The following is an 18,027-nucleotide window of genomic DNA, read 5'->3' as shown; positions in this document are numbered from 1 at the left end:
AGAAGAAGAAGAAGAAGAAGAAGAAGAAGAAGAAGAAGAAGAAGAAGAAGAAGAAGAAGAAGAAGAAGAAGAAGAAGAAGAAGAAGAAGAAGAAAGGCGCAGAGTTTGTGTGCGCGCGTGTTTGGGGGAAGGGGGGGGTCTCTGAGCCAATCGAATTCGGATTTAATAAACGAAGAGAGCCAATCGAATTCGGATTTAATAAACGATGCATCTTGGCTCGCCTTTTTTCCATTTCGGCCGAATAATTCTCCCCTTTTTTTTTTTCAAATTGGATTTTATTTTATTCTGTTATGCTCTGCCTTTTGGTTCTCCCCGGTGATCGTTGACGTGGAGGGGGGGAGAGGAGGATGTGGCAGGGGGTTGGTGGTGGTGGCGGCGGCGGCGGCAGCGGCAACGGCGACGGTGGGAGCGGGACTTTTTCCTCTCGTTTTCTCGTTCGGTTTTCCCTCCGTTTTCACCTCCTGCGAGCGCCGTTTAAGCTGGCCACCGGTGGTAGCCGGTAGTGCGGACATGTCTTGACCGGGTAAAACGAAACTGTCCCTGTCGCGAGGGAAGACCCCCGCCCCCGGCTGGGCCGTTCCCAGGGCGCCTTTCGCACCGTTGGATCGTTGACCAGTCCAACGGATCATGCGGTCGATGTCCGCCCCCTCTCTCTCTCTCACTGCTTTCCTCGCTTTTTCGCTTTTACGGTCAGCGGTCAACAGGCGACAAACGGGGTTAACAGGTTTGTATCGGCTTCTTAGGGGAAATGATTATGTGCGACGTGGCGTAGGTGAGGGTTTAGTTTGTAGCTGTTGCTAGAGGTGTGCAAAAGAACCGACCCACCCTGGATCGCTCGAAATTGGTGACTGGAACCGCCCGGAATCGGCGGTTCTTGAGAAAACCAATCCGGTTCCCGGTTCTAATTTGTGGGAATCGGTGGGTACCAGTCGAGTTTCTGGTTCCATGGATGGATCCGTCCACCCATCCACTTGGACCAAACCAATTATATTATGATAATATATTAATTTTTAATATTAAAAAAATTAAAATTACTAATTAACAAACCCAAATTAAATAATTAACCCAAATCAAATAATTAAAAAAATTAATTAAATTGGGTAATCTAATATCATGCTAGTCAAACCAGATGGAGAGGTCCTGATCTTGAAGCTAAAAAGTCCAAAGCACACACCTTGACATAATCCTTCTCCCTAGAAAAATTCTTAGGATGAAAAGTCTCGAGAGACATGCTTGGAGTAGGTGGATAGAGAAAGAGAGAGATCATAACAACAACTTCATTAGTTATCTACTGGTGGAGATTCTACGCAATAATGTAATCTCCCCCTCCCTCCACAATTAGGCTTTGACCTGGCTCCATGGGGATGGCGCGATGTCTATGCACGTGGTATACTTATCTTAGTCGGAGATGGGGTCGGCCACGATACTTTTCAGCCTATCATCATGGAAAAAACTAACCATATCACACCACCACCCTATTACCATTTCGTCTCTTTACATCGCCCGCCGTGGGACCCGCCATCTCTCTCCTTTCGATTTTTTCCGTCGAAGCATATTAGTTGTATAAGCTCTTGCGCTTCTGCGTGTGTATGCGTCCTGTACTTGTCTGCTTATTTCAATTTGAAGATGTCAATGAAGAGCAAAATAGGTCCCGTAAGCCACGATCCGCTGCCATCGCCTTGTTATTTCATGCGTGAAATTTTGTGATATCAATGCTAATCAATCTAAAAATTTAAATTATTATATGAACGTGTGGTTTAATATTTAAGTATTTCAATGTTCCATCTTATGCATAATCTAAACTTTGGTTTGATACTAGAACATGAAAATATGTGATGGGAGTGGTAAATAGGGCTTGAAAAAAATTGAATTTAAGATCAACTATTCTAAAGATTTAAAATATTAGATAAATATGTAATTTGATATATAATTATGCAAACATAATAAGAGCCGCCATAAATATACCATAAGCTAATGAACTCGAATTGGGTAAAGTCCAAGATCAGGTACGAGCATGAGCTACTTTGAAGATTGGTCCAGGAATCATATCCTCGCCCTTCTCTTCTTTGCATGAACTAACAAAGAACTTACGATTTCCATAGGTAGACTTCCAAAGGGAAAAGTGCCAAAAAAGTCATAAACCTTTTGGCTTTGTGCTAACGATTTAGTCCTAAACCTTTTTTGGTGCCGATTTAGTCCTAAACCTTTTTTACGTTGTGCCAATTAAGTCATTTCCGCCAATTTTGACCGGATTTTGCTGACGGACGCCGGCCGGGCTGACGTGGCACGATCGGCGCTAACGTGTATAATTTTTAATAGTATTTTAATTTTTTTGAATTTTTTTCTTTTTCTTTTTATTTTTATTCTTTTCTTTATTCTTTTTCTTTTTTTATTTTTCTGCTCATCTTCTTCCTCCAGCCGGTCGCCGGAGCTCGACGACCGGCCGGAGGCGACGCGCCGGCGAGGTCTCGACCTCGCCGGCCACCTCGCCGCATTCTGCGCGAGGAGGAGCGGCGGGGCTCACCCTCGCCAGATCCGGCGAGGGCTAGCCTCGCCGCCCCAGCCTCGAGGGCGGCCTCGTGCCGGGTGGGCGAGGCTCGCCCTCGCCGGATCCGGCGAGGGTCGAGCCTCGCCCACCGCCGGGGAAGCTCGACCTCGCCGGATCCGGCGCGAGGAGGAGCTGGCGGTGGTTGCCCTCGCCGGCCGTGGGTGAGGCTTGACCCTCGCCGGATCCGGCGAGGGCGAGCCTCGCCGCCCTGTGTCTCGAGGGCGACCTCGCACCGGGCGAGCGAGGCTCGCCCTCGCCGGATCTAGCGAGGGTCAAGCCTCGCCCACTGCCGGCGAAGCTCGACCTCGCCAAATCCGGCGCGAGGAGGAGCTGGCGGGGCTCGCCCTCGCCGCCCAAGCCTCGAGGGCGGCCACTGGCGAGGTGGCTGTCGAGGTCGACCTCGACCTCACCGGCCGTCGCCTATGGCCGGTCACCGAGCTCCGGCGACCAGCTAGAGGAAGAAGATGAGCAGCAAAAAAAAAAAAAAAAAGAATAAAAATTAAAAAGAGAAAATTATTTTTTTTTTTTAAAATATTTAAAATATTATTATAAATTGTACACGCGGCGCCGATCAAGCCACGTCAGTCGGCCGGCGTCCAGTCAGCAAAATCCGACCAAAATTGGCCGGAAAGGACTGAATTGGCACAACGTAAAAATGTTTAGGACTAAATTGGCACCAAAAAAAGGTTTAGGACTAAATCGGCACAAAGCTAAAAGGTTTAGGACTTTTTTGGCACTTCTCCCTTCCCAAGGCCCAGATTTTCAAGCTCTCCACAAAAGTGAAAACTCATTGCAAAAGCATAAAGTCACGTGCAATATATGCTTGATCTTTTTGCACTGCTTACATAAATTTTGCCGTGTTCTCTCATGTGATCTGACACAAAACGAGAGAATATAGATTTGGAACGTCAAACAACCTTCTCTTATGTGTGCTTCCAATACCTTGTAAAATTGAAGTATTTGACAATCGCATTCGGAAGAAGGGAGGACACTGAAAATAAGAAAACAAGATAAACAATCCGTTAAAATATTTACCCAATAATTTAATCAGCCAGAAGATCTTCACAAGTGTAGTCAAATTATTCTAATGCTAATTTACAATCACAAACCCGGGCACGCCCGTACGGACGGTCCCGTGGCAGTTATGGTTCGTGATACAATTACGTGTGCGGATTTCAGTCGTAATCTTTGCGCTTGATAATCTGCAAAAATTTCTATTCCAAAAATAGAAATGCGTTTGATAAACTTGTATAATTTTATTGTTTCTTTTAATTTTTCAATATTTTTAATTATATTTTTCCTTTTTTCTTCTTTCTTTTTAATTTATTTTCCTTCTTCCTCCTTTATGGCCCGTTGTCGGCCATGGCAGCAGCCGGCGACCAGTGGGCGGCTCCGGCGAGCCTCACTAGGCCATCGTGAGGGCCGGCGAGCTCGTTGGAGCCTCGCTTGTGGCCTCAGTGGCCAAGCGAGCCTTGCCAAGCCACCGCAAGGCTCGACCTCGCCCAAGTGGCGCGAGATCGGCCTCGCCCTAGCCTAGCAAGGCGAGCCTTGTGCCGGCCGGCGAGGCTCGGCCTTGCCTTGGCCGGGCGAGCTCTAAGCAAGGCCGAGCTCGCCCAACACAAGCGAGGTCACCAATCGCCGGCTATGGTCGAGGCCAGCAACCGGCCAAAAGGAAGAAGAAGAAAAAAAGAAAAGAGAAGAAGAAAAAAGAGAAGAAAAAAGAAGAGAGAAAACTTATTTCTTGAAATTGTTCCCAAGAATAAGAAACTACTTTGTTTTACTTATTGTTTATGTTCCAAATCTGTTCCCGGGAACAAAAAAGATAGATTTTTTGTTTTTGAGAACAAAAGTTTTACCAAACATGTTAACAAACAGGCCCTTACTTGTTATCTACAAACAAATCCTCCCCATTGCGGCTAAAGTAACAATTTTGGACATCTCAAGAGAAATGGATAAAAGGGTTGTATAGGGCAATTTCGTAGTTTTCAGTTTTCACTGATTTTTGCTCAATAATAATACATAGAAAAACCTTATCATGAGCATTCAAGCCATGGGCATCGAGATCCGGTGAAACTCTAGCCAAGCCTCAAGCTTGCTAGCTTCTACTAAGCTTTGAGTTTGTGATCTAGCAAAACTCTAGCTAAGCCTCGAGCTCGCTTGTGGCCATTGCCAGCCGATTGTGGTAAAGGAAGTAGGAAAATGAAAATGAAATAAAAGCAAAAAGAGAAAACATAAAATTAAAAAAATTAAATTTTTAAACTATAAAATAAATTTAAAATTTTGAATTTTTTTTTCTAAAATAAAGTCATGAGATTGAAAATATTTTTCAATGAAACCCAAACTTCAGAAAGCATTTTTCATTTATATCACCAAATAAAACAAATAAAAACTAACCATATTCTTGAAAAAAAAAATTATTATTGAGTTTTTCGTGAAATAAATGCATGTTATATCTTCACTTTGCTTTCGGATCATTCGAGAATACCGAAATATATATTGTATTTCCATATGGTTCCGCGCACTAACACATTCCACGTTAGGCATTTTTTATGACGTGGCATTTAAAAAGAAAATTCTATTTAACTATATATAGAGCTATTCGGCCTTGAGAGTCAACCGCGTTTCAGTCTTTCAGTCCAAGAGGCGACGGAAGGAGGTTGCTCTTGGTCCTGCCGTCTCTCATCCCTCGTTCGGACGTTGTGCAACCGCTTAGCCGGCCGTCGGTCAACCCGTTTCAGTCCAGCAGGCGAGGCAACTTCCGATTCAGATGCTTTTCGGATAAGCGGAACTCCCCCCTCCAATCTCGAGGCAATTCCCGGGGTCGTTGTTGTGTCGAAGAGAGGAGATTCCCCCCGTGGTGAAGTCTGGTATGAGAATGGAGAGAATTATGAGAAAAAGATTTTCTGCAATTGATGTATTTTTCATGAACTCGGTACATGTATTTATATAATAGATTACAAACCATTAAAACTAATCAAATTGAATTTACAATCCCTTGATCTCAGTCCAAGGCGCGTCTGGGACACATCCCATTTAGAGATGGCCGGCCGTGAATCAACCCGTTTCAGTCCAACAGGCGAGGCAACTCCCGATTCAGATGCTTTTCGGATAAGCGGAACTCCCCCCTCCAGTCTCGAGGCAATTCCCGGTGTCGTTGTTATGTCGAAGAGAGGAGATTCCCCCCATGGTGAAATCTGGTTTAAGAATCGAGAGAATTATGAGAAGCATCTGAATTGGAGAGGAGGACCCTTCCTAATCCCATGGTGTGAGAATCGAGAGAATTAAAGATTTTCTGCAATTGATGCATTTTTCATGAGCTTAGCACTTACTTGTCATGTGAGATTCTTCTTTTGACTTTCACAATTATGTAATCTGATTTTATCTTGATTCCTTAATTTGTGCCATTATCCTCAGTTCCTTGAACCGTTGGGCTGGCGATCCAGATGGAAACGAACTGCGTCTGGACTTCCCTGCTGAGGACAGCCAGCGAGGGAACGGGGCATTCATGGAAGACGAGGTGCGCCGGAAGGGCAAGGTGATCAGGCAGGATTCTCGAGGAGCCATCGGGGAGTCCGGCCGTTCGTACAGATACGACGTGTTCCTAAGCTTCCGTGGCGAGGACACGCGCAACGGCTTCACCAGCCACCTCCACGCGGCGCTCGACCAGCGAGGAATCGACGCATTCCTGGATGAGGAGGAGCTCCGGCAGGGCGAGGAGATTGCGCCGGCAATCCTCAGAGCCATCGAGGAGTCGAGGATCTCGATCGTCGTGTTCTCGGAGAACTACGCGTCCTCTAGCTGGTGCTTGGACGAGCTGGTGAGAATCGTGGAGTGCAGGGATACGATGGGGCAGATGGTGTGCCCGGTGTTCTACAAGGTGGATCCCTCGAATGTGAGGAAGCACAGGGGGAGGTGATATTGCTAGTATGAGTACCTAGAGGGGGGTGAATAGGTGCCTAAACACTTTATCGATATACGGAAGCTATTCTTAACATATGATGGAAAGTAAATTCTCTCTTAATTAACAAAATGAAATACGATTGAGGTAGAGAGAGTAAGGAAGAGAAAATTGAACACAGGATTTATAGTGGTTCGGCTTATTCCAAGCCTACGTTCACTCTTCCGCACTGACAGCCCACCGGCTGGATTTCACTATGATCAAAAGAGAAGTTACAACACAGCTTTGCCTTGATTCCACAGTGTGGATGTTTTATCACACTTCCTCAAGGTTTCTCACAAATATAAACTCTCTTTTGTATACAAGTGTTCGCTCAAATGATTTATCTAAACAAATAGGAGCTTCAGACTTTGGAATTCTTCTATCGCGCACACCTCAAACAACTAAGAACGTCTTCCTTATATACTCCTTTATGCCATCATACCCGTTGGCACTTACCAAAGGAGTTCCTCCAATCTACCCGTTGGACGGAATCAATTAGGAAGATTGTTCGAGCTATTAAAGGAACGTGTTGATAGCCCATCAATCCTGTTCACTCATACAATCAGGATCTCGGTTTCCATAAGTAGAACCTTCCAATAATATTTAGACAATCATCGAATCTTCAGTCATTGAATCGATCTTGATCAATCAAAGGATTCCGATACGTCTTCTCCAGCCACGAGATCTTCTCCAGATGATAAGGATAAATCCTGAACAAAACATCCAGTTCTGGATAACCTTTCTTCAACGGATTAGAGACTGTCAATGAGGATAAACTTTGAGTCTTGAGTCTGGCTGTCCGGAAGTCTTCAGACTTTAACTAACAGAATCTGCTAACCTTCAGACTAGACTGATGGAAACGTTTTGTCAACTTCAAAACACTTCACGACGATTTCTCCAACAGGAGGTACAGGCAAGCCCTAATCGATCACGAGGAGAGATTGAAGTCAAACAGCAGCGATCCGGAGAAGGTGAAGAGGTGGAGAGAAGCACTGACTGCAGCAGCTCACATCTCCGGCTGGCATTTGGTTGACCAGTAAGGCTCTCTCATTTACTTCTTTCTCAATTTGCTAACCGTTTGTTCTGTGGCAAAACAAATTGAAAAATGTGTTGATTACGGAATTTCTCTAATTTCCACGGCAATAGATTCATGGGAATGCTTATGCATAAAATAGGGAAAAATAAAAAACAATTCACGCTAATCGAAGCAGGAAAGCTTATGTATTAGTTTTCTTGACAAGCAACTAAGTATTTCATGAGTTGAGTATATAAACAAGCAGGTCGACGGCGTCCCTCTAGAAGCCCATTTTTGCATTAGATGTTAATTTGCTAGAAACTGAATTTAATCTTGCCTGTTGTGCTTGAGATATTGACCGCTGTTTACTGGAGATCTGCCTCTTACTTCTTTATCCAATGTTTTTTAATCTACCAGGCGTGAGTCTTATGTCATTAAGAACATTGTCAAGAGAGTATGCGCTCAGCTGAAGAATCGCAAGAAGTTATCTGTGCCTGAAAACGTGGTTGCCATGGACTCACATGTGCACCATTTGCGTACTTTGCTTGACATGGAATCGAATGAGGTTCGCATGGTTGGAATTTACGGATCTGGAGGAATAGGAAAGACAACTATCGCCAAAGCTACTTACAATGCCTTTGCGCACAAATTTGAGTATTGCAGCTTTCTTTCCAACATTAGAGCAACTTGCGAGAACTCCTCAGAAAGTGGCCTACTTAAGCTTCAAGAGGCACTTATTCCTGAGGTAAGGTGGGATGATGGTCTGAAGCTTGGCAATGTCCACGAAGGTATGAGCATGACAAAGAGTAGACTTTGCAAAAAAAAGGTCCTCATTGTCCTTGATGATGTGAGCCAATTGATCCAATTGGAAACACTAGTTGGAGGACACGATTGGTTTGGTTGTGGAAGTAGAATCATCATAACGGCTAGAGATGCTTATTTACTGGCTGTTCATGGCATGCACGGTATGTACAAGGTTCAACCATTAGATCGTTTATCGGCTCGTACGCTTTTCAGGACAATTGTTTTCCCAAATTCTTCTCCTTGTCCAGATCATGAAGAGCTTTCATATAATATAGTGGAATACACCAAAGGACTTCCGTTAGCCATTAAAGTTTTGGGTTCTTCTCTTCGAGGTAAAAAATTACCGGTATGGAAAAGCAAATTAGATAAATTGAAGGAAGTTTTCAATGGAGACATCTTCAGTGTGCTGAGAATGAGCTTTGATGGTCTAGATGATTATGAGAAGGATATTTTTCTTGACATTGCATGTTTCTTCAAGGGAGAGAATGAAAGTTATGTGAGAAATGTTTTGAAGAGTTGTGATCTCTACCCAGATGATGGAATTGAGGTTCTATTAGATAAGTTGCTCATCACTATTGAGCATGGCAAGCTGGAAATGCATGATATGATTCAAGAAATGGGAAGAGAAATTGTTCGGAAGGAATCTCCCAAAGAGCCAGGGGAGCGCAGCAGATTGTGGTTCTATAAGGATGTGCTTCATGTTCTAACAGAAGGCACGGTAATGCACTGAATCACGATCTTTTATTTTTGTCAATATGTATGCTTGTTTGGTAGGGTTAAAGCCTCTTAAAAAGTACTTTGGACATTATAATGAAGAAGCGTGCGAATATATTTCTACTAAGTAAGATAATGGCCTGACAGTCTCATAAGAATCATTTTTTTCCACTTCCCAACCTGAAATGTAAGGTTTGCATTATTGACCTCTCTCCAAAAACTTAAAACTATGAAAATACCAGGAACTTAAATGATATGTTTCTTCAATGATTTGAGGCGCTTATAAGATTAACGTGTCAAATGCGAAAGTAAAAGCATATTCTGAAAGCTTAGAGCAAAAGTCGCCCAAAGCACACCAAATCTTATTTATTATTGTATAACCTAGACACCTTTGCACTTAATTTATCTATTCATATATGTGCTGCCAGGGAACGAGTAAAGTAGAAGCAATAATGATCAAGTTGGCTGCTCCTGAAGAAGTACACTTTAGTGCTCAAGCCTTCACAAACATGAGGAGGCTCAGAATTTTCTTAGCTCGCAATGTATACCATACGGGTGATCCCGTATACTTTCCTACTGAATTGAGATGGCTAGAATGGCCCGATTATTATCCAACATCAGTGTCATTCAATACAGGCCATAGGAAACTTGTAGGTCTAGACCTAAGTAAAAGCACCATCCGCCTATTGGGGAAGACATTCGAGGTACATACTTGCAATATTCTCTTTCGTCAAAATAATAGATGAATCTGTGAAGATCTTAAAAAATGACTTACATAAGATTGTAGCCACTGTGCTTTGCTAAGTGAAATTCCCGATGTATCATCACTGCCAAATCTTGAGAGTTTGGATCTACAAGAATGCATCAATCTTGTTGAGGTTCATCAATCTCTTGGGCATCTTGACAAACTCGTATACTTGAACTTTTTGAACTGCTACAATCTTAGCCGTTTCCCAAGAAATCTGAAGTTAAGATCACTTCAAAATCTAATTCTTAGAGGTTGCTCAAAGCTTTCAAGGTTTCCAGATATTTTTGTACAAATGAAACATTTGACAGAAGTAGAACTTCATGGGACTGCCATCAGAGAGCTACCCTCTTCTGTCGCGAATCTCATTGAACTGAAAGGGTTGTATCTAGAAGACTGCACGGACCTTAAAAACCTTCCTTGTAGCATCTATACACTCCAACATCTTGAGCGTATTTTGGTTGACGGTTGCTCACAACTTAGCAAGCTCCCAGAATGTTTGTGTGAATCAAGTGATTGCACCAATTTCTCTCTCCCGTTAGCCCTTCCGAGCGTTATTAACTTGAATGTGCAAAGATGTAGCTTATCAGAGCTTCGTTTCTTGAAAAATCTTCATTGCATGTCCTCGTTGACAATTTTAGATTTGTCGGAGAACAAATTTGTGAGCCTTCCTACCTGCATCAGTCAATTTACAAAGTTACAGCAGCTTTTTTTGATGCATTGCAAGCAGCTGCAAGAGATTCTAGCTCTCCCACCAAACATAACATCTTTACATGCAAAAGGTTGTGAATCGCTAGAAACATGTGCGGACTTGTCGAATGTGTTACGATATATTTCAGATGAATCACCTTGGCTCAGAAGATTTGACTTCTCTCGCTGTCATAAGCTGATTCAGAATCAATGCTCCAGCAATTGCAATATGCTGTCAATTGAGGTCTATCTCCCTCCCTCTCTCCCTCCCTTTGCATGTGTTTGTGTGTTTGTGTGTTTGTGTCTCAAATGTAAAATGTTCCAAATGGCAGGGATTGCTTGGAGAGACTCGAGTTGACATTTTTCATCCAGGAAGTAAGATCCCAATGTGGTTTGTCCATCAAAGTGTCGAAGGACTCATAAAGTTTCCTATATCTTCAGAATTATACTGTGACATAGCCGGCTTGGCGTTTTGTGCTATTGTTGGTTCAACCAATCAAAAGGAAGCTAGTATCTCATGTGAGATCCAATTGTTTGTCAACAAGGAAGAAACTTATGGTTGTGTAGATTGTTTTTCCTCATTGGAGTTAGACCATGTATGGGTTCGATACGTTCCACGGCGAATGATGTGGGGATTGGATGCGAAATTGGTGAATCACCGCAGTCAATTTGCAGTACTATTTCAAGCGTCGGAGGGAACTCTAAGAAGTTGCGGGGTGCATCTGGTTTACAAACAAGGTAAGCAACCAAATGACATGAAGATTGACGAAAGCATCGATCCTCATAATTCTAACGCAAACCTCACAAGTTCCTATGTTGAAACCCGCAAAAGGAAGGAAAGACTTTCAGACTCCTAATCAACAAAACTATGATTCGAGCTTAGCTTCTTGTAATTTAGTGTGGGGAGTTATATTAATACCCTTTTGAGCAGCTTTGATCGTGTGTTTCCTCATATCAAAAATAACTAGCTGTTGTGCTTTTCTTTACCCTCATTGATCATCTTCCATCTTTCCCTCACTGACAAAGTGCAATGATGTTTATGAGGAGTCAATATTCATCAATTTTCTTGTTGACCCGTATCACGGCCGAGCTCAAAAAAGAGAACCCCAAAAAACGAAGAAGGGCTCTAAACAAAGAACTAGAATTTCCAAATTGGCCCAAAACTTTTTGCAAGAAATTGCATGATTTTGGTTCTGTGAGGTTATGAATATGTCGGTCACTATCTTTTGCCCTGTTCTGATCTTGGCTTCAACATAGATCAACCGCTACTGAAGTCACGAGAATGAAGGATGGGCTGTGCAGTTAGTTCATGCCGTGTTCAGCTACATAGTCCGTGTTTCCTTCGGCCTTGTTTCCGATTCACTTTGAGTATGATCGCTCGTATGTTTTAAGTGTAATGTATGGCCAATTAATTCCGTCCATCTTTTGTTTGCCAAGCCCAGAGTCCAAGCCCTTAGCCCAACCCATTTTCCTTTCTTCCTTCAACGGATTTGTGCATGAGCGTGCGAAGCGGCGGATAAACAAGAAAAAGAAAAAGAAAAAGAAGAGGAGAGATTGAGCTCGTTCATGAAGAGAAAAAGGGGGAAAGAGAGAGTTTCGAGCGTAGGCGATTCAGACGTCCCAACAAGCCTAATCAACCGCAAATTGCAACACCTTATAATTATTCAAACCTATAATTCATTTAATTGGAATAATTTTCAAAGTTAGGTCTTAGATCTAGACTTATGTGAAAGTTGAACTGTGAGGTTTAGTTGAGGAGCTTTTGAGCTTAAGATTTATGTGGAAATAGTAGATAAAGGCATTATAGAGTTGTGAAGTTTGACGAAAATCAATTACAAGTTACAGTTTTATGGGAATGAAATTCTGAACTTTCGCATTCAAATTTTGTGGAGTGAATATATGCGTAACAAATAAAGATGAACATTCATTATTGAATGTTAATTAGGGTGTAGAAATCATTTATCAACAAATAAGTATAGTTTAATCATATCATTCGTTAGAGTAGCATGTGTTTTTTGAATAATTGATGGGAATACAAGTGCGTTGACTTGAGTAATCTCCACACGTCACTTTTAAATTTCTTAACTGAGTGATACTATCTCTTTTTCAAGTTTGTAAACTCATATTTTGAAAACAATATGGATTAGATATACTATGAGTTATACAAAATGATATGTTTATTGCATAAAATCTAGATCGAGCATTTACTATAATTTTGTTTAGTTGAAATGGAAAAGCATTATTGATTACTATTTGAGCTGATTTACTTGCGAATGATTTGCGATGCCTATAACAAAAGAATCACAAAAAGTTCATGATTTATAACTATGTTTTATAAAAGGTGTTTAGATATAAATCAAATCATGAAATTATATGATTTAGTTCGTAAATCATAGTTGATTCCTGATTTTGGTTGTAAATTATTGAAGATTGAGGTTAGTGGATTTGGATTATGCTTAGTGTCTCTATGTATCCATTCAGAAGTTTGGGGATATATATACTAGTTTTAAGATATCTTTATGAGCTAGCCACTGATAATATAGGTGAAGAACTAAACAGGGGATGAATCTTGACCATCCATTCATGAGGCCTTATGCGTGATCTTGTTGGATATTTAAGCGTGGAATTAGTCAATGGAATGAATCATATTACTTGACTTGTTTCGCACATGCAACGTCTGACTGTAATAACACCTTCAGCATGTGAAACACCATTATCATCGATGAAGTGAATTTTCGCAATGGAAAATGAATTATATCCAAAAGGAAGTTGTCATTCTTGTGGAAATTTAACATAGAATCGTAAATATTACAAGCAATGTGGGAATGATTCTTGAATCTCGAGAATAGCAAATTCCGCGTTGTTTACACTCCTAATGAAACCCTCTTTTAACCACCCGCCGCGGTGGCTCAGCTAGGTAGGTGCTCCTTCGCAGAGACACTAGGTGACTTACCTGGTAGCACGTATGTGGTGGCTAGCACATGTCGCCCAGGGGGTTTACGGCGCGTTGTCTACGCAAGCCGGTTCCTCCTATCAAAAAAAAAAAAAAAACCCTCTTTTACATTTTTCCCATACAAAAGGAAAAGGACAAGCACCCAGCACAGAATCCACGTACTTCTTTTTTTCTTTTTTTTTTAAATCCCTGTAATCGACCCAAATTAGTTACATGGGCTCCCAACATGTTTTTCCTCGCAGTAGTCCCCGTCAAATGATAATAAATGTACAGAAAACTCTAATGATGATGATAAAAGAATATTATTCACGAGTGCTCCAAAGGTAGTTTTATTTTTTCTTGAAAATATAATTTAAGGCTACGAGGGTTTTTCAACTTCATTTGATTGTGTTGCCATAATATAACGTGCAGTCATCCCAAGACAGTAGGATATATGGTCTAGGGTCCCTTTTTCTCTCCCTTAAATTCCTTTATGGATTTTGAGTCCGAAATAGAACGGTGGCTAATTTGGTATTGTATCACAATATATTCATTCTCAAGTGTGGTTATTCACGAAACATGGCATAAGTCATTTGTCGACAGCAGGAGTCAACCATCCAAGCAACAAGTCAGACCAATCCCGTTTATTCTAATCCTATCAAAACAGATCTTGTTAAATGAATTGATACATCATGCCCTACTTCTTACTCTTAGCGCATTTTAGGAAAAGTTTGAAAATTGCTTTTTTACACTGTATGTGATGACTATTTTGTGATTAAATATATTCGAAAACGTGTTAACATGAACTTGAATAATATATTTTTACCAATTATTAAAATGTTACACATCGAGCTCAATATAAGGGCCAGGAAAAGTGATGAAAGTATATGCTATGCCCACGGTTTCAACACGCCGGCGATTGCATGAATTGCATGATTGTACAATGAAAAACGGCCGCCCGCACGAGCCAACTGGATTGCCTAGTTGGACAAGCGCATCGACAAGTGGCGCTCATGCATAGGATTCGCCGACCAGGCAAAAGAGCCCCCACCGCAGCGGGCTTATCCCGAACCAGATCCGACGGCCCACAATCGCCGCCGCCCTCTCGCCCCCACCGCGGCCAGGAACCCGACAAACACCTCCTCCCTCTTCCTGAGAAAGCCCCCGAAAGGGAGAGGAACGTGGCGACTCTGTGGACACTTTCCCGCGTGTATAAAGCCAACCATTCCTCCTTTGTCGCTCTTCCAAGTACACTTTTCAGCTCGAGTTCTCGGTCTGACAGTCTCGCCCTCCACTGTGTCGAGGCCTTTGACCTCGAACTCCGGCTCAAGATGACGACGGCGTGTCACGGCGGCGCCGGCGGAACGCCACGCACGTCGTTTTCCAACACGCTCTTTCCGGAACCGGGCCTCGAGCTAGGAAAGGCAAGACCTTCGGCAAATTCACTAGAAGAGATCGCGTCCCCTGCTGCTCTTGACGGCAGTGATGCCGGAGAGATGGGGTCGCCTGCCCATTCGGTCGCCTCGCCAGGAGTAGCCGTTGGCGATGGCAGGATCAAAGCCGGGTCGCCGTCGCGTCCGTGCCTGTCCTGGCCCGGATCCCATTCAGCTCTGGCCGTGCAGGTGGTGAAGATCAAAGAGGAAGAAGTGGAAGAGGAGGAGGCGGCGATGGTTGCTGATCCCGGGGATGCCACCACCATGTCGCCCTCATGCTCGTGGGGGGCAGCAGCAGAGGAAGTGGTGAGGCCGATGGAGGGGCTGGGGGAGGTGGGGCCGACGCCGTTCCTGAGGAAGACGTATGAGATGGTGTCGGACCCTGGATCGGACCCGGCGGTGTCGTGGGGTTCAGGCCGGGACAGCTTCGTGGTGTGGGATCAGCACGAGTTCTCGAAGCAGGTCCTGCCTCGATATTTCAAGCACTCCAACTTCTCCAGCTTCATCAGGCAGCTCAACACTTACGTGGGTACTCCCCTTGAACGGGATTGTGTTTTCTTGTCCATGTCTTTTGCTTGAAACTTTCTCCATAGGTAACAGCAAACTACTTGTGTAGATGTGTCCTTTGGTTTAACTCTGTTTCGGTGCTTTTTTTTTTTTTTTTTTTTTTTTTTTTGATGTCGTCCAGAGTGTGATCCTCTTGGAGCATCCAGCTACTCTTCACCGTCCCAACAGATAGTCCCCGGGGCGAAGAGGCTAGGATCCAAGGGCTTCCACTCTCGACGTTTTGCTCAGGTTGTTGAGATTCAATTTGACCCACTTGGTCGGTTGTTAGTTGTGCTTTACCCTAGTTTAGGGCACGAGAAACGAAGGAATCTGAAATGGCGGGAGAGATACGCAGATTCTATATGAAATCTCATGAATCGGTGGCTAGAGAACAATGGCCTGTCATCATATTCTAGTGATGACGCTTTAGACGGTAATTTGCAGAAACTATCATGTCAACACTGACATCAGAACACCCATTAAGATTATCTTCTCACTGATTTGTATTTGAGTTCTTTTCTTAAATGGTAAATTTGAATTTGGATTCAGAAATGCACTGCAGCAGTTCCTTTAAAGCTGTTAGTACTGTGCATTTTGCTGTTTCGATGCTCAATTCTGCACTTTCTAGCTGAAGATGAGTTTCCTTGGCCATCGCTTCGTGTCTATCCGATGTTTTGGTAAAGCCTTACGGCACCTCTCTTCTTTTGGGGCGAGACCATTAGTATAATTCAGCACTTTTGTGTTCATATATATGGAGTTGACGGATTGATTTTTGAGTCATTTCATCGTCCATACACTCTTTGTACTGTTTTTTGAATCATGGCAAAGGATCTCTCCTTGACGTGCAATGTGCTCTGTGTATATTGGCCTAATGATACCCCCTTGTGCGCATCTTCCATTGAAACTTCGTTAGCCTTCATTCTGCTTATTTTCTACTCTTTAGCCTTTTGTTTCAATATGAACTCCCAGGCCCAGCTTCCTCCTGTCTTCAATTCTTCATGCATCCTGATGCAAGATGTGTCGCAGGGTTTTAGGAAGATTGATACGGAATGATGGGAGTTTGCGAACGAAGGTTTTCAGGCAGGGAAGAAGCACTCGCTGAAGAACATAAAGAGGAGAGGCAAATTCAGCAAGCACAGGAAGACATCGAGTAGTAGTTTTACCTCGGGTTACCCGAAAGCTGGAAAGGAAGGAAGCTGTACTCGAAACGCTTAAGAAGGACCAGGAAGCATTAAAGGTCGAGATCCTGAAACTAAGAGAAGAGCGGGAGAACTCACAGCATGAGATTGACCAGGTCGCAGAGCAGGTTCGTTGTGCCGAGTGCAGGCACCAGCAGATGTTCCTCTTCCTCTACAAAGCTGCCAAAAACCCGAACTTTGTCCAGCAGTTAATCCAGAAGAGGAGGCACGAGAGAGAATTAGACACTCGTGAATCAAGCAAGAAGAGCAAATTGCTTGATCCCGATGGCGCCACCCAATGCTTGCTTGAAGCAATGGATCCCAAGATTCAAAGCCCAAATGTTGATTGCCTGACAATCAGTGACGAGTCGGCTCAGATGGAGTCTCAGCCAAATAGTGTCGTGCTGGAGGATTTTGAGACCATTCAGATGCACAATCCGTGGCCTTCTCCACTGGGTGGCAGAGATTTCAGGGTTGTGCAGGGTCAGACACCGGATCAGATGGCCGGAGCTAGTCTGTCGCATTTGTCTTCGGTTTTCCACGAGATGTCTGAGAGACTCCTCAGAGACAATACGGTCGTTGGTGACAACGTCACTGATGTCGAAGAAGTAGAAAACCTGGTGGTGAATGACTCAAGAATCTATCTTGAATTGGAGGGTCTGATTGAGAAGCTGTGTGGTTGGAATGAGTACCCAAGTGGGCTGATGGAACAAGCAGCGGGACTGATCCCCTAAATTTCCATGTACTCTTGCTCTGTTCCATCTGTTATTTTCTTGCCCATTTGGGTTCTTCTTTCTGTATTTAAGCTGACGCCAGAATCATTTTTGCTACTTTTCTTTTGTGGACCAGATCGCATGATGCAGCTTTTGCCATAATTGGAGAGAATTTCTTGAGTGAAGTCTCTTTGCTTGACCGAATGAAGATATGCTGGAAACAGGAGGGGAGAGGGAATCCAACCATTAAACTAGGATCTTACGGCAAATGCCCATGCTTGTCCAAATGTTGGAAGTTTTTTCCTTTGTCCACCATTGTATCAGAGTCCCCTGGATGTTCTTTTCTCTAGTATGCACTATTTTTTTTTTCTTTTTTGGTGTGTGTTGTAACCAGCTACGTATAAAGAGAAGCTGTGTATATAGCGAAAAGTTCAATTTCAGTATTTTCCAAATGTTCTGCATGACCAAATTCTAATCAGGAGTTACCGGTTCTCCATGTATTCTTACAGAGACGATATTTCTTTTTTTCTTGGTCGTGCTCCATGTGGTTCTCGTTGAAAGCTTCAACATGTCGAGAAGGAAAAGTTGAATGATGGTACACCGTGATTGGACCCTTTTTCATGAGAACGCTGCTTTAGTCTATGGTAGTAATCATTCAACTGGTCAAAAGTAATGGAGGTCGGATCAAGGGCATCTTTCCAACACTGGAGTGTATGGAACTAATCATTCAATGATGGTACACCGTGATTGGACCCTTTTTCATGAGAAC

General features: G+C 43.1%; 3 protein-coding genes across 4 annotated transcripts; all 3 read left to right on the top strand.

The window, feature by feature from the left end:
* The first annotated feature begins 5,980 nt into the window (after positions 1-5,980).
* On the top strand, positions 5,981-9,782 carry LOC104440169 (disease resistance protein RPV1-like). Its single transcript, XM_018871433.2, has 4 exons — positions 5,981-6,460; positions 7,396-7,524; positions 7,921-9,025; positions 9,450-9,782. Exons 1-4 carry the CDS (start codon positions 6,054-6,056, stop codon positions 9,765-9,767), a joined length of 1,959 nt encoding a protein of 652 aa, XP_018726978.2. The 5' UTR covers positions 5,981-6,053; the 3' UTR covers positions 9,768-9,782.
* Positions 9,783-9,803: 21 nt separating this feature from the next.
* On the top strand, positions 9,804-11,517 carry LOC104438082 (disease resistance-like protein DSC1; the record flags this gene model as incomplete). The annotated part of the gene is made up of 2 exons (XM_010051161.3): positions 9,804-10,700; positions 10,789-11,517. Coding segments are annotated over 2 exons (1,422 nt in total), but the record flags the coding sequence as incomplete, so codon positions are not given.
* Positions 11,518-14,600: 3,083 nt separating this feature from the next.
* Positions 14,601-17,698, top strand: LOC104438081 (heat stress transcription factor A-2a). Of its 2 annotated transcripts, none has more exons than XM_010051160.3 (3): positions 14,601-15,346; positions 16,394-17,287; positions 17,395-17,698. In XM_010051160.3, the coding sequence occupies exons 1-2, from the start codon at positions 14,720-14,722 to the stop codon at positions 16,418-16,420; spliced, it is 654 nt and encodes a 217-aa protein (XP_010049462.3). In that variant the 5' UTR covers positions 14,601-14,719; the 3' UTR covers positions 16,421-17,287; positions 17,395-17,698. The 2 variants fall into 2 exon arrangements, with proteins under 2 accessions (XP_010049462.3, XP_039164980.1); XM_039309046.1 differs by adding an exon at positions 15,510-16,044 and having other exon boundaries at positions 15,226-15,346; positions 16,394-17,698.
* Positions 17,699-18,027: the final 329 nt, after the last annotated feature.

This window comes from Eucalyptus grandis, chromosome 3 (assembly GCF_016545825.1).
Source record: "Eucalyptus grandis isolate ANBG69807.140 chromosome 3, ASM1654582v1, whole genome shotgun sequence".
In the NCBI taxonomy this organism is placed as follows: domain Eukaryota; kingdom Viridiplantae; phylum Streptophyta; class Magnoliopsida; order Myrtales; family Myrtaceae; genus Eucalyptus; species Eucalyptus grandis.
The sequence above is the reverse complement of the archived record's forward strand: the minus strand, read 5'-3'. Positions and strand labels throughout refer to the sequence as shown.